Source organism: Ammodytes marinus (genome assembly GCF_949987685.1).
Source record: "Ammodytes marinus genome assembly, chromosome: 22".
In the NCBI taxonomy this organism is placed as follows: Eukaryota; Metazoa; Chordata; class Actinopteri; order Uranoscopiformes; family Ammodytidae; genus Ammodytes; species Ammodytes marinus.
Window position 1 is genome coordinate 18,383,306 of NC_137226.1, and position 26,972 is coordinate 18,410,277.

General features: G+C 40.3%; 1 protein-coding gene across 1 annotated transcript in view; it reads left to right on the top strand.

Annotated features, from left to right (window-relative positions):
* ntf3 (neurotrophin 3) overlaps positions 1–17,235 on the top strand; it is a 40,223-nt gene extending 22,988 nt beyond the window's left edge. The window contains exon 2 of the mRNA XM_080050925.1: positions 15,465–17,235. Coding sequence (XP_079907051.1) covers positions 15,465–16,331 — 867 coding nt within the window. The 3' untranslated portion in view covers positions 16,332–17,235. The remainder of the gene's footprint in view (positions 1–15,464) is intronic.
* Positions 17,236–26,972: the final 9,737 nt, after the last annotated feature.

Genomic DNA, 26,972 nt, shown 5'->3' on the forward strand with positions numbered 1-26,972 from the left:
CTACCCTCAACTATGGTCATGAAGGCTGGGTCATGACCAACAGACCTAGATGGTGGGTACAAGCTGGCAAAATGGGTTTTCTCAGGAGGGTAGCTGGCTTCTCCCTTAGAGATACGTAGGTTGAGAAGCTCAGTCATCTGTGAGGAACTTGGAGTAGAGCCACTGCTCCTTTGGGTAGAAAGGAGCAAGTTGAGGTGTTTGGGGCTTCTGATAAGGATGCCCCCTGGGCCTGGGCACCTCCCTAGGAACATGTTGCAGGCACATCCAGCTTTGAGGAGGCCCAAGGGAATACGCAGGACTAGCTAGAGAGATAATATCTCCACACAGGCCTGAGAACGCCTGGGGATCCCCTAGTCAGAGATAGTTAATGTGACCCGGGAAAGGGAAGTTATGCAGTTACACTGTCTGTTATACAATTTTTAGCAAGACATACGTGTTTACCATCCCTTGTAGACCTGACTGGTGGAAGTAACTTTATCCACTGCTCCACTGATAATTTATTCTAAGGATTCACATTGTTGACATATCAATACTTCTAGCTTTAATACTTACATGTGTAAAACATTGAAGCACAATTTGGATCAACAGGAACCAGGCTGATGTTTACTTTTCTCTATATTTGTGAAAGAAAAATGTCATCATTTAGTATTCTACAGTAGATATAGCTTGCTTTTGATTACCACAAACTGTTTTTGTTTTCCTTTCTCGCCTATCACTTCACCTACCACTTCACATTTTAAGTAATAAGTGTAAAATCTGACAAACTGTCACACATTTGTTTTTATGTTAAAATGATTATTTGAGCTATTCACCCTATAAATAATACATTGAACACATACACATATAACTTATAACCAACAATGATTGAGAACTTTAGTGAACTGTGGCCATGCGTGAAATAACATAGGAAATGAATAAGGTGTAATAATTGATGCACAAAAAAAAGGTGTGGTGTCATATATGGTCTTCAAATTCTGCCCCAGGACAAACAGGACATGAACCGTTTCTAGTAGCTACCACAGGAGCTGGCAGAGCCACCATGAAACACATATACTGTAGAGTAGCTGTGCTTCAATTACAGCACAGTGGGAACCTGTTTGACTAATCCGATTTTCTATAAGTGTCTGTTGTGTAACTGAGTCAGTAGAACAGCTCGACACACAACAGCAACCACGTGAAAACAGGCTGGCACGGTTTGTTGTCTCAAGGTATTATGACTAAAATGTAACTTTAGAGATGTGTGAAAGTTCACCTCAAGTAACATGCACTGTACACTGTTAGTTTTCATTGCTGGGATTTAGTAGATCTCTGAGCTGTTTTCTGCAGCGTAACATACAACTTTGGAGACTAGTGGACTGAAATATCTGTACTACTCTCCTTAAGCTACACATGCAACATCATATCTGTAATTAGTTTAGAGCAGGTGTCCTTACACTTTTAGCCTGGTAGCTAAAATAAAACAAAAGTCGAATCGCTTGTCCTTAAACCAATTGTCAGTTCAACATAGACCTACTGTATGTGTTTGTCAAGTCTGTTCAGTGCAGAATAAGCTGAATGACACGTGTTGCCCCAAGAGTACATATAAGGAGTACATATACTCCTGCTCCAATCCAAATCTACAAAGTGCAACTATGGTTTAAGTTGGAATGTTCTAATTGCTAAATTATTGCTGAAATACCATTGCTTTGGAGGTTAAAATTCTTGTAAGTAAATGTCAGGTCTGTTTATCTGAGAGTGGAGAATCATTTCATAAGAAATGTATTTGATTTAGAGTTTGGCTTTTCCTAATGTCTACTGCACATCTTATGATTTATTTCTATTTAGACACTACAATTGTTGTCTGAGAAGCTAGAATACTGAGTCAAGTGTGCTACAGATCATAGCATCTTCATCTCCTTTCCCACTGCCGGGTTTGACAGCAGTTGGCTTGTCTGATGAAGCCTCACTGCCAGCAGATTACCAGAATTGTGTCCCTGTTACAGTCAGTTCAGAGGTTAAAAATTGTAATCCCAACTTCTTAAAAAAAGCTTCATCTCCCACTTCATCACCATGTGTCTTTACTACCTCTTATTCCTCCCAATTTAGTTTCCTATGTTTTCCTATGTTTTCATACTCTCACTCCAACTAATTCCAGTAATTTCTTCTTTGACATACCCCTGGAGTTAAGTTACCGACCGTCAACCAAACTTAGCTTTCAAGAAGAATTTTTTTTGTCACATTCATTTGAGTTGTGAAAGCAAATCAGACCAAATATAGGAAGTTTACCAAAAAACAGTACTTCACACATTGTCACTTGGAATCAACATCGGAGTCAAGCAAGCGTGAAACATGCCTCGTAGACAGACCTGGTCCAATGAAGAGGTGAAAGCCCTTGTCGAAATATGGTCAGACCATCACAAAAACACAGTTGCTTGTGGACACAAAAAAGATGTGTTCTTATTATTTAGTGATATAATGGTGTCAATGGGGTTCAAACGCACGGCTGATCAATGTCGTAAACGAAAAATAACCAGCATGTTTTTTTATGTCTGAGCCCATCAACTGGAAAAATGAAGAAGAGGAGTGTCTTAATCTGTATTCTGCCATGCGGACATTTCGACGGCGTAACATTTGTTTACAGTGTCTTGTGTGCTTGACATGTTTGATCCGCTTGACAAAAAGTGCTGCGTGAAAGCAAACCAAACTAATTGAAACAATGCTGCAACTTTAACCCTGAATTGCCACCAAGACCACCAAACCATAGGTGTGAAAGCAACCTTAGCCTGGTCTCTGCCTTGGCACTGACGGAATTAGTTATGTGGATATGCACAGTTTATTAAGTAAAGAGTTCAACATTGAGGAAGACTTGTAATTGCACAACTTACAAATTACAAATAAAGGTGTTTCTCTAATATAGGGTCACTGGTTGTATTGGCCAAGGATGTAAATAAAGTCTGCTGCTATTTAGGAAAAAATAGAAAGAGATACAGGGTCTAAGGTAGGGGGAATAGGTGGCATACAGTAGGTGTAAATCTGAAGCATTTGCTGACATTTATTAATGTCAATGCATTTGAATGGGATTGTTTTGGACCACTTGCCATGTGTAAAAATGACACCTAGAACTTTAGTAAAAGAGTTTGCGTATATGCATGGGTTGAATGCTCCTCTATTAACCAGACAGTAGCCAACTTTGTGTGCTGTTTGGTGCTGCAGTTAGCATACAACAGGTTTATCACAGCTTTTGTGCTGCAAATAAAAGCCGCCCTCAGGCTCCTAAGAAAACTAACAATGAACTCAAAGATGCCAAAATGTAGCTTTGATTGTTATTTCTTTGCCTCCCTCTCTTTCTCTTCCTGCTTACCCTCCTGTTCCCCTTCTTGGTATATCTCCACCGGTTGGCTCTCTATCTGCTGCCTCGCTGCCAGACATCCACCAGACTGCTTCAATCTTTACTTCACATGAATGAGACGGATGGGTCGGTGTCTGTCTTGCTCTAACACGCTACTCCTCCCCTGCTGGTAAATCACACTTTTTTTCCTGTCTTTCGTTTTTGTTTGTTTTCCCAGTCCAGAGTGGAGAGGAGTGGCATGTGTTAAATGAGCATGTTATCGTCTCCATGCCCCACCATACCCTGTACTGGAATCTCTGCCCCCCCCCCCCCCCCCGGAAAGCCGTGTCTGAAGCTGCTCTCTCACATTGATCAAAAGTTAAGACACACACGATCAGAACAAACACCGACATGATCCGATGCACCTTGCCCACGGGATTTGCTGACATTTGCGTAGGTGAACAACACAGGAGAACATGCGCTCACACACACACCTGCTCTCTCTTTCTGCACATCACACAGTAATGAGTCTAGATTATTTTAACAACTTATTCTTCTTTTGTGGTGCAGTGTTTACACACACACACACACACACACACACACACACACAACCATGAACAGGCCTGAAATATAAACATGTGGTGAAGCCATGCTGCCTGCACTACTACTGCAGTCTATCTGCTGCACACATAAGCCTTGTTTCCACTGAGCGGTGTGGTTTGGTGCAGTTTGCACCTGTAATAATAATAATAATAATACATTTTATTTGTAAAGCACTTTTCATAAAGTAATCTCAAAGCGCTACAGAAACCAGAAACAAAACCTGTCATGATAGTTAGGTAGCTGGCGCCAACACAGTTCAATGGCTTTGAACCGTAGACTGTATAAACCCTGCCTACAAAGAAAGGGTGCTGTTGGCAGTGGAAATACAAGCCAGGTCTGGGGTCACCGAACCAAACTGTGCTGCTGACACGAGGCAACAAGGCAAAATACAAGCTCTCAGTGATCGGCAGTAGCAAAGGAACACAGATACCCTTTTTCTTTTTAATGCACAGGTAAAAAATTATGTTCACCTTACACATTTTGTGCTGATAATTTAGAGTACACTATAAATAGACTTGTATTGAATTGAGAATTAAGTTTTTGCAAGATACTTGCCCGGCTTGCATGTATCCTACCCCTGTCAACAGATCTCCAAAACCGTAAATCACATCATGGTACATGACTTGCATGTGCACATGAACAACACAAAAACATCCCATTTATGAGTCACAGTTGGTGCAGCCGTCCAGTACATCACTGCCGGGGAAACCTGTCTTTGGCTCATGCGAAGAAGCCTCGACACTGAGGCTGATTATCTGCTTCAATCCCACAAGAGTTAAAAGCTCAGATGGCATGAGCCCACAGCCACTCCCTTAGACTGCATGCATGAGACAGTTTTGCAAATGAAACCCTCAGGGAAGCTTTTCCATCGTACATATCTCTCTCACATTTGTGCCTACACCATGTTAATGCCACACAAGTACATTTACAGTACATGATGTGCATTTCTGTGTGCGATACGTTTGTGCTTCAATGCAAGCTTGTACAGGATTAACGGCTTCAGTGAGCGTGAAGAGCAGGTGAAATGAGGATATTGGCAATTTACCCAGCTCTGTTTCCTAGGGAGTGATCCACAGGTATTTTGGACATGGAGAGGGAGTTTCTCGTAAAAACAAGTACACACGTACCAGCATAAGCTCTGTTTGCATTGGACACACTATTTGCTGTCATCTGATGAGTTGTGTCAATATTGCGGGTTTTCCTTTTAATGCTGGACAATCTTTCATTTTGGAAGTGAAGAAAGTTACTTCAATATTTTTGGAAAAGAAAACATTTGTAAAGCAGGTTCAAAGCAGGTTTTATGGAGTTTGTCAGGGCTGTTGATTTGCATAATTGTTTTATTTTCCATCTTATTTTCTTTTTATAGCATTCCATTCCTGTTTTTATTTTCATTACATTTCTATTTCAATACAAAGCATTCTGGCCATGCATGCATGCATTTTTCTCATCGTAAAGCACTTTCTCAATTTCTTGTATGAAAGGTGCTATCCAAATAAAGTGAGGACGAATATAAGCAGATAGGAGTGTGAGATGAGGAGTGGATGAAGAAGGGATAGTGTTAGAGTGAAGAAGCAGGTGAGCTAGTCACGTGGTACAGTATATACTTTGTAGGAAAGAAATTGCATCACTTACTCGATCCCTGGTGTTATTTGGTTACTCACAATAGCTTACAATCAGCACGCTTGTTCCGAGTATGGCAAGCAAATGTAATTCAGTCTCAACATGAAGTTTAAGATTTTAAAGTATTAACCCTAGCATCAGGGGCTCTGAGGTGCATCTAATTTTGTCCAAGGCAGGTTCCTAGGAAGATCTCATCCTCAAATGCAATTGCATCAGATCTTCGTCACTGGCATTGCATCGTCCTACAGTGATTTTTACTTAATGGAATGGCCCAGAACAAGTCTTGTCTTTGTTAATGTTTCAGTTTATTCATTCATGCCCCCTTTCTATTTTATATAATGTACTGTATATGCCAAGATTGTCGATTGAAACAGATCTGCAGCCTTTAAGGTGTGTAGTTTACAGTAGGTAATGTGCAGCATTAACACTGTTTAACAATGTGCATCTTTGGATATTGCAGATTCAGAAAGTAATGGGAACAAGTATCCTTCAGGTTTAAAGAAAAGTTCAACATTTTGGGAAGTAATTAGCTTTCTTGCTGAAAGAAAGGAGAAGGAGATTTGAATAGATTGAAACCACTCCCTAGCCTGGAAATCCAGACCTGCCCCTGGCAAATTACATTTGCTTGGCCTGACTGGACACACTCCATTGAAGCTCATTAAGTATGTCAGAAAATTATAAGCTACGTTTCAATTGGTTCTATCTAATAGGGGCGGGCCAGAGCCCTACAGTATGTATGGTGCTCTAGGACGGATGTAACCGGATGATGACAGTGCTGTGCATTCACCATCGAAGTCGTGATAGGAAACTACAGAGATGGCTGCGGATATTTGGATTTGGAAGACGGCACTCAAATCTTTCAGTAGCAAGAAAGAAGAATGTTCTGTTTTGCCGACCGACCACGGCAAAAGTTTAATTTACCAGTCAACCTCGCTGATCGCTAAATGAACGGGGCTTAATACGTCACCTTGTTCATTGCTCTGATTGGTTGTAGTGCTATCCAATTGTTTGCAGTGGTATTTGAAATGCACATGTAGGTGATCTGGGAAGGTCTATTGATCGTGGCCAGACCCTATATCGTTCTAGATATGGGTCTAGATTTCTAGGCTAACCACTCCAATGTCTGTACAGCAAATATAAAGATACTAGGTGGATAATCATTTGATTGACAATTATACTTACACTCACCGGCCACTTTATTAGGTACAGCAGTTAATTTTCTTGTTAACACATATAACTTATCAGCCAATCACATGGCAGCAACTCAGTGCATTTAGTCATGTAGACCTGGACAGGACAACTTATTGAGGTTAAAACCGAGCAACAGAATGGGGAAGAAAGGGGGTTTTAGTGACTTTGAACATGGCAATGTTGAGAGAGCCAGAGGGGCTGGTCTGAGTATTTCAGAAACTGCTGATCTACTGGGATTTTCACGCACAACCATCTCTAGGGTTTACAGAGAATGGTTCGAAAATAAAAAATACCCAGTGAGCCACATTTGTGTGGACATCAAATGCCTTGTTAAAGTCAGAGGTCAGTGGAGGATGAGCATACTGGTTTGAGATAAAGGAAAGGCAACACTAACTCAAATAACCACTCGTTACAACCAGGGTATGCAGAATACCATCTCTGAACGCAAAACACGACCAACCTTGAAGGAGATGGGCTACAGCAACAGAAGCCACTCCTGTCAGCTAAGAACAGGAAACTGAGGCTACAATTCTCACAGGATCACCAATATTGGACAATAGAAGATTGAAAAATCATGCCTGGTTTGATGAGTCTCGATTTCAGTTGCGACATTCAGATGGCAGGTTCAGAATTTGGCGTAAACAACATGAAAGTATGGAACTATCCTGCCGTGCACCATCAACCATGCCATGTTCAATGTCACCTAAACCCCCTTTCTTCTCCATTCTGGTCCTCGGTTTGACTTCAGTACATTGTCTTGACCACATCTAAATGCCTTAATGCATTAAATTGCTGCCATGTGATTGGCTGATTAGCTTTTTGTTTTTATATGCCATTGAACAGGTATACCTAATAAAGTGGCCGGTGAGTGTATGTTCAGCTTGGAAAAGGAAAAGCAAATAAACGTGCATTTTATAAGCACAGTCATTTATAATTGTACACTACAGAGTGGTGTAGTTACAGGTGAACGTGTGCAAAAATACAAACCTGATGTAAGACACACCTGTGATCCACAAAACTCCTCCTGTGCCCCTCACAAATATTTTTTTTTACAAATGAAAACTTAAAATTGATCACATGCCCAATCACGAGTAGCCTTCCATCTCGACTATACAATGCAAGTTACATGACAGTTAATGTTAATCCCCATCATCATGAACCACTCAAACCTCTCCCTTTTTTCTTGATTAGGTTTTTTCCTCTCCTGTAGTCCTTTGCATCACACCTTTCTTCACTCCCTCTTTTGTCCAAACAACTAGCCCCTCTTCTTCTCTGTCCCTCACCAATGCCTGAGGTAATACAATATCCAAATGATCTTATTGAGTTGGGGTTGAAATGTCTCATCAAACCCTGACCTGTCCTTAGATGTATTTCTTTGCGTGGCAGTGAATCGATGGTAGATGAAACACTTCACCCTTAGTCAAGTGGTGGCTAATGTTCCATTTTAACACAAGTAAGAACATGAAAAGGCGTGGGGTTTGCCTCACTGCTTAATTTTGATTATGTAATGTGGCTGTGATGATGGTCAGCAGCTCCAAACACGAGGGCAAGTTGATTCTCCAAGTTGAGGAGTTCAAATGTCTAAATGAGGGTAAAGTGGATTGCTGCAGTGATACAGCCTCTCCGGACTATTGTATTGAGAAAAAAGCTGAGTCTTTGGGCTAATCGCTTGATTTAACTGCCAATTTACATTAATACCCTCATCAAAGGCCATGAGCTCTGGATTGAGAATGAGGGGATGAGCTAGATGATTCCTTGTACTTGTCGACACTAGGTTGTCTTTATTCCACTATGTCCATGTTTTGTCTGTCATACTCACTTAAGTTAAACTTCACGCGTCAGTAAACTTGAGTTTGGTTGAGTTGAAGCTATCACAGCATATATGTGAGATTGAAATGTGTTTTAAATGTTGTCATATAAATATTTTTGAGGGGTTGACTCGTAATGGAAAATTAACCAGTACTGAAAATTAAACATCATATTTTGCTTTTGGGACAATGTTTATTATGTACATCAATAAAGGCTCTCATCTTTGTTTAGGGCGTTAGCAATAGGGCTGTGCTAAAAAGTCGATTCGGCAATATATCGTGATTTCTGTTACATTTTCCAACACCAAAAATCGACATTAGAAAAGATAGGAAAATCGCATTTTAAACCATTTGTGAACTACAACCTCTGCTCCTGAAGATGTTGCAGAACAGTTAGTTGCATTGAATTGCCCGGTGCCATTTGGGTTGTGGCAGAATCAAAGCTGTAAGAAGCATGGCCGACAGAGCAGCCAAACATTGCAATATGCATCGTACCGAATTGTATTGTGATGTATCATATCGTTAACCCATATATTGTGATGCAAATCGTATCATGAAGTCCTTGCCAATAGCCAGCCCTAGTAAGCATGCTAACATTTGCTAATGAAAAAGTGGATTTCTATTTTTTGAAAACGCTTTTTTGATCATGAATGGAACACAACTGCTGGGGGAAACAAAGGGCCTATTTAAAATAATGTTCCTAATCTTGTTTTATCTGTTACATTTATACTTTTGGCAGTTTTTTGGAGAACTGAAACAGGTCCCAGAAATAATTTGGTCGATATTTATCTTAAATGAACGGGATTCACAAAGCGCAGCTCAGGGTTTGAAAGTCCCAACAACTCTGCATTCCAGTTTCACCCACTTCTTTGAACTATTTTCAGGCTGCAGTGCTATCTGAATATCACATGAAAAATGCATTACTGTTGAGCAATTATCCATTAAAGTGTGAAGCACAAGGCTCAGAGGCGAACCATGGATTCCTTGTAAACATGTCTACTGCTGTGACAAATGTCTTCCTTCTAGAGAGGAGAAGTCACTTTTACAAAAGTGTCCGCACACAAAAAAGAGGCCGACAGTAACCTCACCCTCAAACAACAGGCTGGGAATGAGAACCAATTACGGATATCCTGTCCATAAGACAGCGTCATCGAATCTCTGATGACCTGTGGATGAATGTGAGGAATCCTCAGACTCCCTGAGGCGTCAGATGTTTCTTCTTGCCCAAACCTGCTTCTTTGGTAACTTATAGTCTGTAGACTGTGTATTTGCTCTTTGTGGTAACCAACACCTCAGTTTGATTCGGTGGGAGAAACATGTCCACAAGTGCTGCAGCCAAAAGGATAACATGTTGTTCTTCGGGATGATTGGCAAATGGAACCATACCCCGAGATCTTGAACTTGCTCTGGACTGAGCTAGAGACACTACTGCTCTTCTTACATACTACAACTTATATGTTGGGTTGTTCGGACATGTCTAAAGTGTTTATACCTGTTCTCAAAGGCATTCATGGCGTTGCACTTGTTTAAACGAATGAAAGTTGATGGATGTACTTTGTAAAGAATGAGGCCCAATATGCTTGTCCTCTCAACATTTCAGATGTTATTAGACACACTTTCATTAGCATTTTTATAAATATACTCCTGTTAGCCAGGTGACAAATCTGATTGCCATCTGTCTACGTTTACCTAGACTATTTGCGGATAAGACTTGGTACTCCTCGATTTGACAAAACCAAAAAAAAGAGGCACTGTTAAACAATTCTACAAGCTTTGAATTTGAAAAATACCAACGTAGTCTGAACCAAAAGACGACAGCATGGTCTCCCAAAATACAAACTGAATTTGTCTTCCTTTCTATCAATGAGATCTCATCATCATCCATGTTAATGCTGCCAAGCTTCCAAATCTGAGTCTCATTGAAAAGAAGAGAAATAACTAAAGGCAGCCAGGGAAAGATTCAAACTGTCTAAGTGTGTTATACATTCAGCTCTGTCGTGGTAACTCATTCAAAAAGAACATAGTACGGAGTCTGTCTGAATAGATTTTGAAACAGGTGGACTTATAATATTCCAATTGTCTGTGCATGAAAATATTTAATTGCAGTTTATCTTTCGAGAGCATTACCATCTGCTAGCCTGGTTGTTTCTTCCTTTCTCTCTCCCTCACACCTACACTATGACTTTAAATGTCTACATTTATTCCTTAAACTTAAACCCTACCCAACACCTATTAAGCCTAACCCTAAAATCAAGTCCTTGACCTAAAATAACTTGTAGAGTTGAGGATGGGCAAAGTGTCCTCAGTGTGGAGGTGTTTCCGCATAATGCTGTCCTTGTGCACAAGTTTGTTACTACAATAAGCATGGCAACACAGGGAAACGCACACACACACAAACACACAGTCTAATTATAACCCTGCGCACTGAAAGAGTTGTGGCTCACTCACTGCGCTTCACTGGTCTCCGCCAGCTATAATGTCTAAATCATAAACTATAATAACAGCTTTTGATGGCTGTGATTTTGGCAGCAGGGGGTGACAATACATTTGTCTGACTAGATGTAGTTAACAGGGACCAGGCGCCTCATACGTTTGGATCTTATCGCCAAGGCAGAGGCAAAGAATGGATGCGACAAGTTAAAGCTTGTGTCAGTTTCACAATAAGTTGCCAATGTCACATCATCAGAAAGCCAAGATTTTGACATTTCATTTTGTTCCACTGCATGATGACTCAGGGAAGAAGCTGTTGTTTCACACTGGAGACTCAAAGTACTGTAGTTTTAGGGTTGTATGATTATAATATGTCGCTGAGTTTCCTTGCAAGTGCAGATGGCTTTGTGCAAGATTTACAATATTACATTGATACTTCCTTTTGGGCAGAGAAAATGGGCTGCTATGATTCAGCGAAAACAAAGCCATGTGTGCATATGTGTTTTCTGAGCCATTGATTTTAAGGCAAAATTGCTGCCAAGCAGATGCCCCCCCCCCCCAACAGCTGTATCATCCAGCCATAACGTCTTCTGATTGGAACGAGTTATGTATTTTAATTTTTAGCCATCTGTTTTCTCCTCCTCTTTTTCAAAGACATTTGAACCTTTAGGGAAGGTGCGTGTATTGGATTGCAACATAAAAACTTTTCTCCGAAACATAAAATACACATCAACATCCGTTTAAGTACTATAATTAGACTGGATGGCTCAGACAGGAATGCTGATACCTAATTTTGTTTTCTGACTAAAGGGACTAGGTTGAGTTTGTTTTATTAGGTCAAATCAAACTGGGATTGGAAGACATTTTGATTGAAGGAGTGCAACTATACCTGCTATACACTACCTGCTCTGCAACAATCAGAAGACAGACACAGTTAGTGACTAGATGGTGGAACCTTTAACAGCTAAAGGGCCCTAAACAGAGCATGTATATCTGACTTATATTTGTTACATGGCCAGAAACACAACACCAAATGAAATTATATTGTGATTCTCAATCAGGTTTGCCATGTCAGCTATAAAAGGGATTATGTCAGAGTTTACAGTTTGTTTCCAAATCTCCAGACTGATTATGAAAAGGTGGGCAAAGGGAATCAATGCTAAACAGTTCCTTCCAAACATGTTTCCCATGAGTGAAACTGTTTGAGGGCCAACAGTATAAGTTTGTGTAATAATGTGTGAACCTTTATAAACGAGCCCTCTATTAAGTGGTGATAACACGTCTCTGAAGCTTACACCACCAGCATATCCTGACCCACGCTGATTAGGAATGAGCATGTGGCTCTGAAACATCTGCTCTGTGCACATGAACAAACCTACAAAAGAATTACAAATATGCTCTCTGACGTGAAGTAATACTATGTGATTTGCAGATCTCCCTGATCACAAAAGTGTTTTTTTTAAAGTTCGGGAAGGGATATGGAATGAAAACCATTTAGGCTTCAGCAGATGATTGGATGCAGCATGAAATTTAAGACCTAAGTCCCTATTAAAAGCTCAGAAGCTCACAACATAAACTGAGCCAAAATAATGCAGTAACAATGGATGCTTCAGTTGGGGCCTTGTTCAATAACATGGCAAAGCCATGGCACAGCAGCTGCGGCGATGTGATGAAATCTTTGACGAACATTTCCAAAACCAATACAGTTGAAGTGTCTCTGATCGTTTTGGAAAGAACACATCAAGGAAACAAGACAAGACGAGTCATGAAGTATGAAAAAGTCTTCTTAGAGATTTGTGCGGAGACGTCATTATCTGTATCTGTTCAACCAACAAAAGTATCTGTATCTGTATCCGGATACACAACAAGAAGTGGTGTGGCGTATACCGGAAGTCTCTTTTACATTAGCCTAAAGGAAGTCACACCTAAATTGATTTTTCAATTGTGCAATTATTGTCCCTTCAAAGCATCAAATTGATTTAATATTGAGGTATAAGTCAAAAAGTCAGATATATTTCTACCTTTTCATCTCTCTCTCTCTCTCTCTCTCTCTCTCTCTCTCTCTCTCTCTCTCTCTCTCTCTCTCTCTCTCTCTCTCTCTCTCTCTCTCTCTCTCTCTCTCTCTCTCTCTCTCTCTCTCTCTCATTGTCCCTCATTTACTAATAAGTGAGTGGAAACTTTCTTACTTGCGGAGTTGATAAACTTTAAACGTTGTGTCGCATAAGACACAGTGGAGCAATCATTTTATTTAAGCCGTCTGAGGAAGTTCTAAATTTGTTCTCAGAATACAAAGAAATTCAGGGAACGAAAATATTGATAAATAACAGCCCAAATCTGTGCATAGGCTACTCCTTGTTAGTAAATGAGGGCCAGCGTTTTACTTTTAACTAAACTAAGATCCCCTTTAGGCCTAACTGGGGGAAATTGAACAATCTGAAACTGGAAAAAACATGTAGGCTACAGCTGTATTTCATGATTTTTTTTTATCTCTATCTCTCCCTCTTTTTTTACATTTGTTTTACTAAACTAAGATTTAGGAACAATCTGTATAAACGTATGTGCCAATCTCATAAACCATAAATAATATCTTAGCCTTTCCACAAAGCCATATGTGATTTTAATGTGTCAAGTTTGCAGTTTCCGATTTTATGGTATGGGTCCTGAAGTAAGCCTAGGCATCTACACACTGATTGCGGAAAAAGTACAGGTCCTGCATCAGTTTGATGGAAACGTTGTGATGTTTGAAAGAGTTTAAGCAGTAGGCTTAGTGAATGTAAATACATCGGGGAAGGGCTGATGGTGACTCGGGGTGCAGCATATTCCATCGGTTCGTCTCTTCTCCGCCACGGCAGCGGTTTATGAGGAAGCACAGATAAAAACAGCAGCGAATGCGACTGGTAGAACCCTCCATTCAAGGGTTAGGGCTGAACGCGCTGCGTTTATCAGTGTGTAAAAAGAGAGAGACGGCGGGTCACGGGACGCGCCCGGTCCTCTCGTGTCCACCGCAGAACAGCTGTTAGTGTCATTCTACCTGTTGTGTCATTGAGGCGGAACGCGCTACGTCAATTAAGCGCATAATATATAAAAAATTAAATCCCCAAATAATAAGGGGACTATTCGGGAATTATCCGTATCCGTATGAAACTCATTATCCGTGCTTATCCGAATACATATTCGGATTCGGGCTCATCCCTAGTTACATCATCCTGCTGGTCCAAGGATTCAAACTGGCAACCTGCCCATCACAAAACTGCCTCTCCACCAAATAAACTGCAACCACATTTTACTCTAGAATTACTCTGCAGTGCAAGTGGTTGTGTTTTTGCCGTGATAGTTGTTTCTCTTCAGTAGAGTCATTACTTCAAAGTCCCCTTATGGCCACACAACAAAGTGTGACAGGTTTTAAATACTCGTGCGAGGCGTTTACATGTATTCCTCTAAATAGTCACGTTGCACACGTAGCAGCACGTTAGTTTCCATAACTGTGTACGTACCAAGACACATGCTGCTGGTATTTGTTACATTGCGGTAACAGAGTTTAAGCCGAAAGTTCCCACAAAGTCTCAAAGACATTCACAACTTTATTCCCTGAGAAAACTAAACAATCCCTAGCAAGGGAGTTAAGGTGTATGGAGAATCATTTTCTATAATTTCTAAGTAGATTTATGGCCATTTGCTAGTCAGGAAAGATCGAATTTCATAATATCCTCAGGCAATGTAAGTGACACTGAACCTGTATGTATCATGTTAGTTTGTTCAGGTTCAGACTGAGTTAGGATTGCAATCTGCAGCAGACCGGCGCTGTAGGTCCCATATTACGCCCATTTTCAGGTTCAAAATTGTAATTTAGAAACTGTTTTCATGGTGTAGTTCACAAAAAACCCTTCATATTTCTCACAGTGCCATTTCTAAATCTTCTCTATTCAGCCTTTGTCTGAAACGCTTTGTTACAGCTCCTGTCTCTATAAGCCCTGCCTTCCAAAAAGCCCTGTCTGCTCTGATTGGCCGTGAATCTAACTGCCAGTTAGATCCGGGGGTATCTTGGGGTGTGCTAATCACAGGTGGAGGTAGTGCTAAGTTAGGTTGGTTCACAAGGGAGATAAATCTGACACAGGTTTTCAGAAAGGTGGAGGTGGGAAAAAAGAGACTAGTTTTTTTCTTGGAGTCTCTAGTCATACCCATATTAATGTTGTAAAAACCATGAAAAAGTAGGTGTTATGTGATATAATGATATTAACCAATCCAAACTACAATTCGTTAGTTAGTTACTTTTTTATTTTTTTAGGACACCATAACAAAATCTGTACCTTTCAAATCATGCTGTATCCTTGTACATGTTTTCTCCCTCCCCCTTCAACTCTCCCGTGCTTCCGAGGATGTGCACCTCACAGTTTAAAAACCTCTGATGTGGAGGAACAACAAGATAGAAAATCTGTTTTTATTTGTGTAAGGGGGAAAACCAGAAGTTTGACATGTCACTTAAAAGTTTCTCTCTGTCTTTGCAGATCTTACAGGTGAATCTAGTGATGTCCATTCTGCTGTATGTGATGGTCCTCGTGTACCTCTATGGTATTCAGGCGACCAACATGGGCAGCAGTCACCAGGGGCAACAGCAGCAGCCTAGTCAAGACCCATTAAACTCCCTCATAATCCAGCTGCTTCAGGCTGACCTGACCAGGGGGAAGAGCAGAGGTAACCAGAGCCAGCAGGGGAGGAGCAGGGACACTGAGCCCCGGGACACACCGCCTCCTCTCCTCAGTGAAAACTTTGCTTTGGAGGAGCAGGGCGAAGCGGAGCAGTGGGCGACTGGGGGTCGCAGCGTCGGGAGCAGCGATGGTGTGGTGGATCAGCAGGTGATGCTGTTGAACTCGGACCTTCTCAGGCAGCAAAAGCGATACAACTCGCCTCGGGTGCTGCTGAGCGACCGGCCGCCCCTGCAGCCACCGCCGTTGTATCTCGCGGACGATTTTGTGGACGGAGGGGCGGCAGGAAACAAGACGCGAAAGAAGCGATACGCCGAGCACAGGAGCTACCGCGGGGAATATTCCGTGTGCGACAGCGAGAGTAAGTGGGTGGTGAACAGAACCCATGCAGTGGACTCACAAGGGGACCACGTCACTGTTATGGCCAAAATTAAAACCAGTGTCACGCAGGAAATTAAACAGTACTTTTACGAGACAAGCTGTCGGACCCCAAGGCCCTATAAGGGCGGCTGCAGGGGCATAGACGACAAGAAATATAACTCGCAGTGCAAGACAACACAGACTTACGTTCGAGCGCTGACGAAGGTTCGCAATTCAGTGGGCTGGAGGTGGATACGCATAGACACGTCATGCGTCTGCGCTTTGTCGATGAAACGTCGCAGGACGTAAACAGCAATACAAGCTCTGCTTGGGACTACCTGTGTGGGATTCTACTTCCTGTATAGGATTTTATTTTCTGTTCACAGTGCTACCCACCACGGAATAATGTGTCACGGTGGTGAATAGCACGATTCTGCTATAAAATGATACTGATACTGAAGAAATCTTGGGTCCATTTAAATTATATTTCACATTCATGTGCTGCAAATCCACAAGCCGGTGCAGCGCCGCTTTTAAGGAAGAACTCCATTGAGAGGGGTTGGGGGGAGGGAGTGCGTGGGAACTGTACATATAAATTATTTAAATTATATGAAATGCATGTAGTTTATACATGTTTATCTATCTATATATGACGTATGAATATATTTGTGTTATTTATTGAAAGAAGTCTTCTTGTCTATAAAAAAAGGAATGAAACAAGCTATGAACTCATTTTGAGATTATAACACAGAGCTGGGCTGCAAAGGTGCTTCACAGTAAGACTTTACATGTGCCTTGACCAGTGTGGCTGACGAGCAAACATAGGACATGGTAACTCACAAACAGCAGTTGCTGCAAATGTTTTTTGCGGTGGAGCTAAAAAGTGAGAGTTGCAGGTCCAGGGGACCAATATGTGGCCCTAATCATTAGCATTATCCCCCCAATGAGACAGATGACTATATCTGAAGGTACAAGACATCCTATGACCAAAACACAGATTTGAGATTTATGACCAAACTTGTACTTTTACTTGTACTGCGTTCCCAATTGACCGCACTGTTATATTGTAATTCACATTGGTCCATTCCTTTCTCTTGGAAACAGTTTCATTCAAATTAAAATAGAAATTCAGCTAGTGGAATCTGCTGGCAGTGACTGACAGACACTCAAGGAAATCCAACTGTTTCAGACCACCTTGACTCTGTTCACCACATTTTACCCTCAACTGTTATCATGAGCTGTTTTTTGTTTCTTCCTTTTAATAAAAACCTATATTTCTTAAAGTTTGAAACATTTCATTAACAATTACCCAGTTAAAATTTTTAAAACAAAAAACAGTAAATGGTGAATACAATATAATCAACATCCTTCAAATGTGTGATCGACAATAGGTCAATTCTGCAATTTCCAAAATGATTGCCTGATGCTGTTTACCCATTTTGTGTTCGGGAACTTTCAGGGACAGCCAGGGACAGAAACAGTGATGGCCGATTGGAGGTCTAATCTAAAATCGTGCATTCTTTCATCTCGTCAGATGTTATACACTTTAGTTATCTTGTCAGTAACAGCACAGAGCAAGATATCAGCTGGAGCTAAAACTGCAAAAATGGGGTCAGTGGTCAAAAGATGTGGAGTTCACAATGTAAAAGAAGTGACCCATAAAGTGTGTGCATATAAAAAGGAGGCCTTAGCGTCAAAGTCCCGCAGCTCAAAACTCTTACATCAATTCACTCATATTGTTGTTCTATCTGTTGCACTAATGCCAAATTGATGCAGAAAGTATTTAAAGGTGGAGTCAATGATACTGGAGAATGTTAGTTGTTAAAATCACTTTCTAAAAATCAGTGAATATCTCCTCACGAGCCGCTAAATCCAATTTTAATACACAGCCTAGTAAACGGGCATGTAGCTAGCTTAGCTGGGCCCCTTTGTTTACATACCACTTATCAGAGCCTTGGCTGTGTATTAACACTGGATGTTTTATTCAACACACACACACACACACACACACACACACACACACACACACACACACACACACACACACACACACACACACACACAGTACAGGCAGGTAGCTGATTGGGAGGGGATATTCACTGATTTGGACAAAAAGTCATTTTAACAAGCATTTTCCATAATCACTTTAAAGAGGGACCTCTACAATGGCTCCCGCTGTGTGCAGCGCTATTGCATAAGAAATGCAGGATGAGCTCAAAGTGAAACTTAAGTGATGGTAATGACCATGGAACTTATTATCTGACATTAGTTAAGGTATTTAGAGTGAACCCAGTAAAAGAAAACCCAGAGGCGCAGGTTCGGAGCCTGAACTATAAAAACACGTGCCATTCATCTGCAGCCTTAAAAAATGACAATGATACAATCATCTGAGGGTATAGCAGGATATCAGCAAAGACAGAATGGCATAAATGTAAAAAGACACATGAGACAGAATGGCAGAGAAACTAATAAATCAAATTAAGCTTATCCCCAAATGTGCAGTGAGACAGAAACAGACTAGAGGCAAAGTGATCGACCAAAGATATGAATCAGTTATTTACAAATTCCTCAGAGGTCACTGCAGGGCTTAAAGATGTGTATGTTAAATGTGAACACTTTCTGTGTTCACTGGAATGTTAGGAGATGCAATCAGAAGTTGCCAAGGCAATGGAATGTTGGTACAATCATAAAGAAAAGGGAAATAAAAACCTGATATTAGCGACACACAACCACACAAAACTACTCGTCATAGACATCCTCATCACCCAACAAGAACGGTGTAGACCTTTCAAACATTTGACCTACAGTATATTCACATTTACTCGTGAGATTAAGCCTGCATTTCTGCTTTTGCCATTCTATTGCTTCATCAATGTTTAGCACAAGTTGTTTATGTACTGCATAGTGTCAATTCTTACTAGCCTCATATCCCTAGGAAGTAAATCCACTTTGGATGACCTTGCACTTAATTTTTTGCTTCTAATGGCAACTTTTAGGAAAAACTGTACATTACAGCAAGGCAGAAAGTTAGGGTTTGGAGATGGGTTGCTGAAAAAGGTTGTAGCTCATCTTACGTTCATGCAGGACATTGAGGTTTGTGTCCAATCAAAGTAATACATTTTTCCATTCTTCATTTGAAATGTATATCCTTTAAACTCAAGTGTTTTTGTGCTAAACTCTAAAGGATTCTAGTTTATGCTATAGCACTTGTTTATAATAAAAAGTGTGTATTGTTGTTTTGAACAGTCACACTGGAAGGCAGAGTGGAAAAAAAGCTGTTCTGTAGAGAGAAGAAACAGTAATGGTTTAAATATGGTGGCAACATAACACACTTTTGGAAGGTCTCTCCTGGAAGGCATTCATTCATGCAGTTGAACTAGGTTGCACATGTGAAAATGATTGAAGTATTTATGTGAAGAATGAAGAAAAGAGTAGAAAGAGAAGTTCATACCCCATTTACTCTCTCAGTTCTGCAAAGCTGACCAATCATTGAAGTGGGTGTGAATGTTAGATCGTCCATTTCTAGACAGTTACAAAAACGCTCAGATCCAGCTCTGCCCCGTTCCAACATCAGCCAAGCGTTCTGAATAAAAATAATGGCATCTTAAACTAAAGTTATTTGCCAAATCCACATCTCTTCATAAAACATAATCATTTGTTGCATTGTGCATATTCTACAGAAAGCATGAATTTGGTGAGCATGAAACATTTCTAATTGGAGGCAAAAAAAAAAAAAAAAATTCCAATTTCGGTAAATCTTTTGAGGTGACAGACATAACTGACAATTCTCTTAGTCAGTTGGCACCCGGCTAACAGGTTTGCTCAAGTTCTGAGGTCATCCTCTGCTGATTATCTCGCACTAGGGATGGCCATTCAGAATTTTTTCTTTAACCGGTTAACCACAAGAATTAACGGTTATTAACCGGTTAACCGTTAAGATTTAATGTAGCCTATTTATAGTGAAATACATGAAACATTATAGCAGGGCTCCCAACCTTTTTTTGTTCCAAGGACCTGCATATTAATTTATCATACATTTTGACATTCACACGGCACCTTGTAAGTTGTGAGAAGAGGTCTAGTATGTGAATGTAGGAGCAGAAAGTGAAATAAGTGACTGAAAGGGGACATTTACACACACACACAAGTTTAGGGGATGGGTAGCCTACCGAAACCCGGTGTTAAGTAGTGCTGTGCATGGGGCAACATTTTGAAAGACCGTAGTATTGATAAGCTCCAACGTTATCAGTACAGCATAACGGTACTTAACTTTACGCTTTTGTTTATGACGGATTTTCACTATTGATCCTCGCACACAAGCATAGCAGACCTCTCTGTGTCTGTGCAGGGGCACTCACTGCCTGTCTGTCACTCTCTCACACTCACTGAGACGGTGATAGATGCAGGACAGCATCCACCTCAAGAAGGCTAATGCTAGCGCTATGTTAAGCTAGCGGGAGCCCACGCTGTTAATTAAATTATACCAACCCACATAAGTTGTGACTGGCTATCTTTCTGGGAGTGTACCATGGACCTATTATAAAGTTGAGAGTAGCCTACACAACTCTTTTCATTCTTTACCGACAGTTGGCATTCTTACATCCGGTTTAGCGATATCAAAATAAGAGTCCGGATTTCAGAGAAATTAAGATGATTTAATTTTTTTTAACCGTTTAACCTTTAGTATTAACCGGTTAAAGATCTTCTTAACGGTTAACCAGTTAACCATGGACATCCCTATCTCGCACCAAAGCTTGTCACACATGTGACAACATCAATTGGACCTCCAATGATAACCAATCACCCGTCTCTGCCTCCCAGTAACCCCATCATCCTCACAGAAAGAGATGCTTTCACCCCATCATTTCTTCCAGGTTTGATGAGACTTTCCCCTCCCTTTTCGAGCCTGATTTTGCACAACACCCTGCTGGGTTCTTGATTTGTTGTTCATTTTGCGGCAGGTGAGTGAAGCATAAGGAGTGAGTAGCAGAATGTACTGTCTCTAATAACCCAGGGGTTTTTCAGAGTACCCCTCTGTAAAGCTGACTTAAGGAGATGTACATACATGCAGAGCTGGGATTTGAGGCAGTAATCTCCTATTCTAAGAGGAGCTTACCCCTTGTCGCGCTGCAGAGGAGAGCAGATCCGCAACGCCTTCAATGTGCTGACTGCATATGTGCTCATATTTAAAGTGCTTTAGATGCACTTTATTGTAAAATGGACACATTTCTGTGAATGAACAAAATCTAACCCTCAGGCATAGTGTTGCTCTCAGGGTAGAACTGAGCAGTACTGGAAGTAGGTACTGAAGCATACAGATAGTTAAGATGTTATTGCTCATTTTGCCCTTTTTTATGAATTGTAACTCACCACATGCAGTAGTGGTTTTCTAAAGGGGGTAACGGCAACCCAAAGAGTTTAATTGACCAATTTAGGTGTGCAAAGCTGACATTATCTCTCATTGGCTCTTTTACTCCTTCTCTTAAAGCCAGATCTAGAAGTGCAGACTTGGCCAATGGTCTAATCTGTGATGTCACACCATCGCACAGCTCCAGACAGTATTAGTGAGGGAACATGGCAAAGATGATTGTAAGAGCAGCCAAGATGATTACGCATTTGCCAAAGGAGACATTTGTGAAAGAATATCCCTGGTATACAGAGAGAAGCACTTTTCATTGCATGACTTTGATTGACAGCACTATTATAACATGAGGTAAAAGGCTCTAAATAAACATCCTGGACTAGCTTTTTCTTCATGCTTTTCTACCCCTAAAAGGATGCATATTCACAAATGTTTTCCTACAATTTGAGGCATTAGTTCCCAACCCTGCCAGGTACGTTACCGGACCTCAAAAGGGATAGATCCAGTACGAGTAAATTCCATGCTTTTGCACGCATTCCCCCCCCCCCCCCCCCCACCTATTATGAATATACAGAATCACTACAAACCCTGGTGCTAGGCTCCTAACTTATAGCCCTTACATGTGCTTGACAAGCAAGAAAAGACTGGATTTAATCAGGAAATAGGATTCTTTCAGCATTGGATAATTGCTACTTGACAGACATAGGTGCAAAGAGGGCTTTGCTGAACTTCAAATTTGTTAAGGTATTCTGTATCCCAGCTTTTTGTTCTGAGAGTTGCATGAAATCCCTGTCTTTAACTTGGCATTGAAAGCTGTTGGGGGGATTTCATACAGTCCTAGAGCCTATTGAGAGTCTAAAGGTCATAGGTCACAAGTGTTTACAGATGGCAGGATCACAGCAAGGATAAGAGGTGTCAACCAGATTTGTCAGTTGTTGTTAGAGCGGAACTCTCCCATTAGTGATATAAAATAGTTAACTGCCTCTGAGCCAAGTGTCAAGCTTTGGAGCCCTCTGCCAACAAAGTTCGAAAGAGGTCGATTTCCACAATTTGGCTGGTATTTGGAGCATCGCCTGTGGCCTGAAGATCAATTGATTGGACGATGTTAGAAGTATTTTTTTTGATTGGTTGTAATTATTATGCTGCTTACAACATTTTTAAGAATCTAAATAAACCAAGATGTACAAACCATCAAACAATAATAAACACTTTTGGCGTCTTGTGAGAACCTTTTTGCAAGAGCTTTGTGCTTTATGAAGTGCAACTGAGTAACAACAAGTAGTAGTCAATGAAAAGGTAAATTCAATTTCTATCCTCTTGGTATTTTTCAAAACTGCCCTAACTTTATATCTGACATGACCAGCTGGAGGAAAAGACACTCCAGCTCAACCCAGTTCTCCACTAATAATTCCTAGTACAGAAAACAAACTGTTTGAAATACAGATTGTGTAAAGACTTACGTATAAAATGGTCTTTGAAAAATAGACATTTCCAGACCATAATATACTGTATTAAATTACAGACACATTAGTAGCTGCTGTTATCCTTAATTTTTACATAAGATGATTTAAAGGGACTGAAGTGCAGGAGTATAGATGCATTGCATTGAGGTCAGTAATTTGGGGAAGTTCATTAAATCAGGCCTTTTACACAAAGTGGCTTCTTTAATGAGATACAGAACGTCCCTCAACTATTCTGTGCCCCATATTCATTGTGTTTCATCTGGTTTGTGGTAAAATTACTTAAAGGCCACCGAATTACACAAGAAAATATTATTTGTAAGCCCTTCAGAGCAACACAAGCTGTATGAGTATTATCTGAACCCCTACTGGCAAAATCACATCATTTTAAACCGTTCCATGTTACTGATGCCTGGTACTGCTATGGTTATGTTTTGGACAGGTTTGGACCCAAACCAACTTGGGACAACGTAAGGGAACATTCAATTAACCTTGACTGTATGGTAGGAAACAATTATTATATAATTATTTGTGGTAAATAACTATTGGATGGATTACCATGAAATTTTAAACCCTCTCATTTTATGGTGATGACTTTTCACCATAGCAACATAAAATGTAAAAGAAATATAAACTGGTGAAATTTGGTACATACATTAATGGTCCCCAGAGGATGAATTATACAATCCCTATTACTGACCTTTCATCTAATGGCATCATAAGGGAAACATTTAATGTTGTCCAATTTTGCAGGCATTTGGCATTTTAACACCTTTTGGGCCCTATTGTGGGTGATGATAGTAATGAATTAACTTAAATAAAAAAGGGACCATCCATTAACTTTAAAACAGTTGTCCCATCTTTCCCATCAGTTCTCAGGCCTGCAAACATTCAATGATTTTTATTGTGTTTGGGAGCCCTGTCAAACATATACAGTACTTCGCCCAGCCCTCATGCCAAAAGCTCTGACTTTCCTAGATTTAACAGTGCTTCAAAGGGCCAGGTTGTACCCAGAGGAAGATTTCATTCAACATCTTACTTTCCACAAATTCGTCTTTTAAAAATCCACTTATACCACGCATTTATATTTAGAACAAGAGTCCTTCTATGGTCTTCATGGAGGCAAACTCACAATATAACCAAAAATAAGTATACTCTGCAATAAATCATTGTATGCTAAACCCTTCTTCAAATGCTTCTTAATAGTCAGATAAGTCACCAATTATTCTGCGGACACAAGTTTATTAAATTTGGTTCAAGGCTGTCTCAAGATTACAGAGATGAACATATAGAAAGCCACGGATACAATTCAATTTACAAATCAAGTTTACAAATCTTTAAGGATCAAGATTTCTTGCACATTCCTGCCAATAATATGCTTTCTCCCATATTTGGAAAAGTGAATCTTGACCTATTCAAGAAAGAACGAGTCACTGATTAACATTTTATTCTGGCCCGTACTTAGAAAACTGAAGCTACAACACGTTAGTATATAAAGTGTCAAACTAAACTAGCCATGTTTCTGAAGCTGAACAATAATGAGTCATTAACGTGTTTCTTCTTATAAGCGTGTCCCACAGCATTAGGGCTGGCAGAGGTCATTGACATTGGAAGGAAAAAGAAAGACAGAAGTGTGGCCGAATGCTTGATGCTAAAGGAATTTGCTGCAGTTCATTCTGTGTTGACACTGGCAGCGCTTGAGAACCAACATGAAGACTTTAAATTGGATAACAATGGAAGGCCTGTGTACACGGCACAGGGTGAGTCCATATTGGTGAGCACACACACACTCGCAGGCACACACACACACACGCAGACACACACACACACAAACACCCAGGCACACATGCACGAACAAACACACACCTTTGGATATAAGAGGAAATCGAGGAAATGAGGAGGTGCTTTTAACTTGAAATGATTGGCAGATTTTCTGGGATGTGAGGCGGCCTCTGAGCTGCTGTGTGAACATCTGGAGTTAAACACAGCATTGACCACCCACTGGGTCTGTGTATGTATGTGTAAGTGTGTCAGTGTGTGAAAGAGGCAAACACCACAGGGGGAAAAAGCAGTGCATAGAGCACAAGGGTTGTTGTTTCCTCTCAAATTATTTCCTATTGAAGGAGGTGGACACACACACACACACACACACACACACACACACACACAAGCGTTCCCTGAGGTCTCATTCACTTTCTGTTTCTATTTTGAACTGTCAAGTCTAATTCAAACGGACAGCCCAGCAATCAACAGCTTGGCCCTAAAACAACACAACTGAACAATGGTCTGCAGTAATTTTATTATTATATCAAAAATCCTGGAAGAAACTCTAACAACGGCACATTCAGTCAAAAGTGCCCCTTTGCTGAAAGTTTTAAAAATTGCAAAGTGTGTTACTTGACCAAAGGATAATTGTGTGTCAACTTACTTATATCCCCTTATTGCCAATGTGAACTTGAACAATTCAGTTTGATCCTTGTTTTACCAAAGACAATCTAAACCTTAAGGTGCGTTAAGAATATACACAAAGCAAACACCAATTTTAAAGAATGTGTCCTTTGGATTTCAATCAACCAGCTTCTTCGACAAATTAATTTAAAATTATTACAGTAGTTCACCAAGGTCATCCCAATAAGATATTTAAATGCCACAGTTTAGCTCCTTAAAACAAGCAATCCGTTCCCCCACCACATCTGACTTCAGTGAGATGAATGGACTGCTTCACCCTGCTGAGCATGTTTGAGAGGCTGTCAAAATCAGAGGAATGTGCAAAAAGTGAAAAACAGTCTTTGTGTGTTCCTGTCTTGTCCAAGGTCTGAGGTTTGAAATCCTCTAAGCATGCAAATTGTGTACGTGTTATCCTCTGGCAAACAGTTCAAGGTGGGCTCAGTTTTTACAACTCTGCCTGACAGAGGTTAACTCCCCTTTTCAAAATGTAAAGTGACCCATGTCGGATTTAGAATATGTGTGCATGGCAGAGCTTTTGGAAATTATAAATGATAATAACCAATATTTTGTCCATCGCCAAATGAGTTGATACAAAGCCTTTCAGCTCCACATACAGTAACTCAGTATTTTTCCGAAAGGCAGCGTTTACAAACTGGTGTTGCCCCCCAGCACTGGAACAGGAGCTGAGAAAAATCCCAAGAAGCGCCCAAGAAATGTTTCAGTTGTTAATTCTACGGCTAAGAAAAAAACATGGACGTACAGCAGAGGGTAAAATCCATGAGCATCTCTGAATACTTACTTAATTTAGATTCACCAACATTGTTGTAATTTCTCATAATTCCTAATGAACACAACAGAAGCTATGCATTATAGCTTTAATTGTGAGTTGTTTTGATGCAGTCATACGTTCTTTAGATGTTTAGCTGGATAAACTTTTAAATTTTCTTCTATTAATTTTATTATTATTACAGAGAGATCATGCACAAGGCAGCACACTTAAAGAATAAAGAACATTTTCAAAAAGATGGAAAATAATAGTCAGAGTTTAATTTCAGGACAATCAATAAATTTTTTCTTAAGTGGAAGCAAAATAGCCACTTACAATGTTTTTAATAATTGGAGCTGATTAACTTCATTATCCTAAAGTGGAACTGGCAGTGCAGGCAGAGTAAAGAACATACACCATAAAGTCAAGTCACAAATATCATCAGCACATGAAAGACATCCAATAGTGGCGACAGCTTGCAAGATAAGACAACATGGAGGCAAAACAAAACAATGCAGACACGAGGCTGCAATAATATGCTGCAGTGCAAGATATGCAGTGCAAGATATAATTAATTATTTTGCATAAATGCAGACAAAATGATACAGCGATAAACAATGTGCATATGGCAACATGGGACATTGTTGGTGGAGTGACAATTTTTAAACGTTAAATCACGCTAGCTGCTTAATTTAGGGATGTCTGAAATGTCTCAAACATTTCATGCCATTCATGTATGTCATGTATGACAATAACTTTGGTGATCCCAAAAGTTTTTTACCTAGCATCAACATCTGGTCAAAATGTGTATTCATTCAAACATTCAAAATACCAAAAAACTAAACTTTTTCTGCTAATGAAAATGCCATTATAAAATGCTAAACATGGTTAAACTAACAGGTGGATTATGCTGC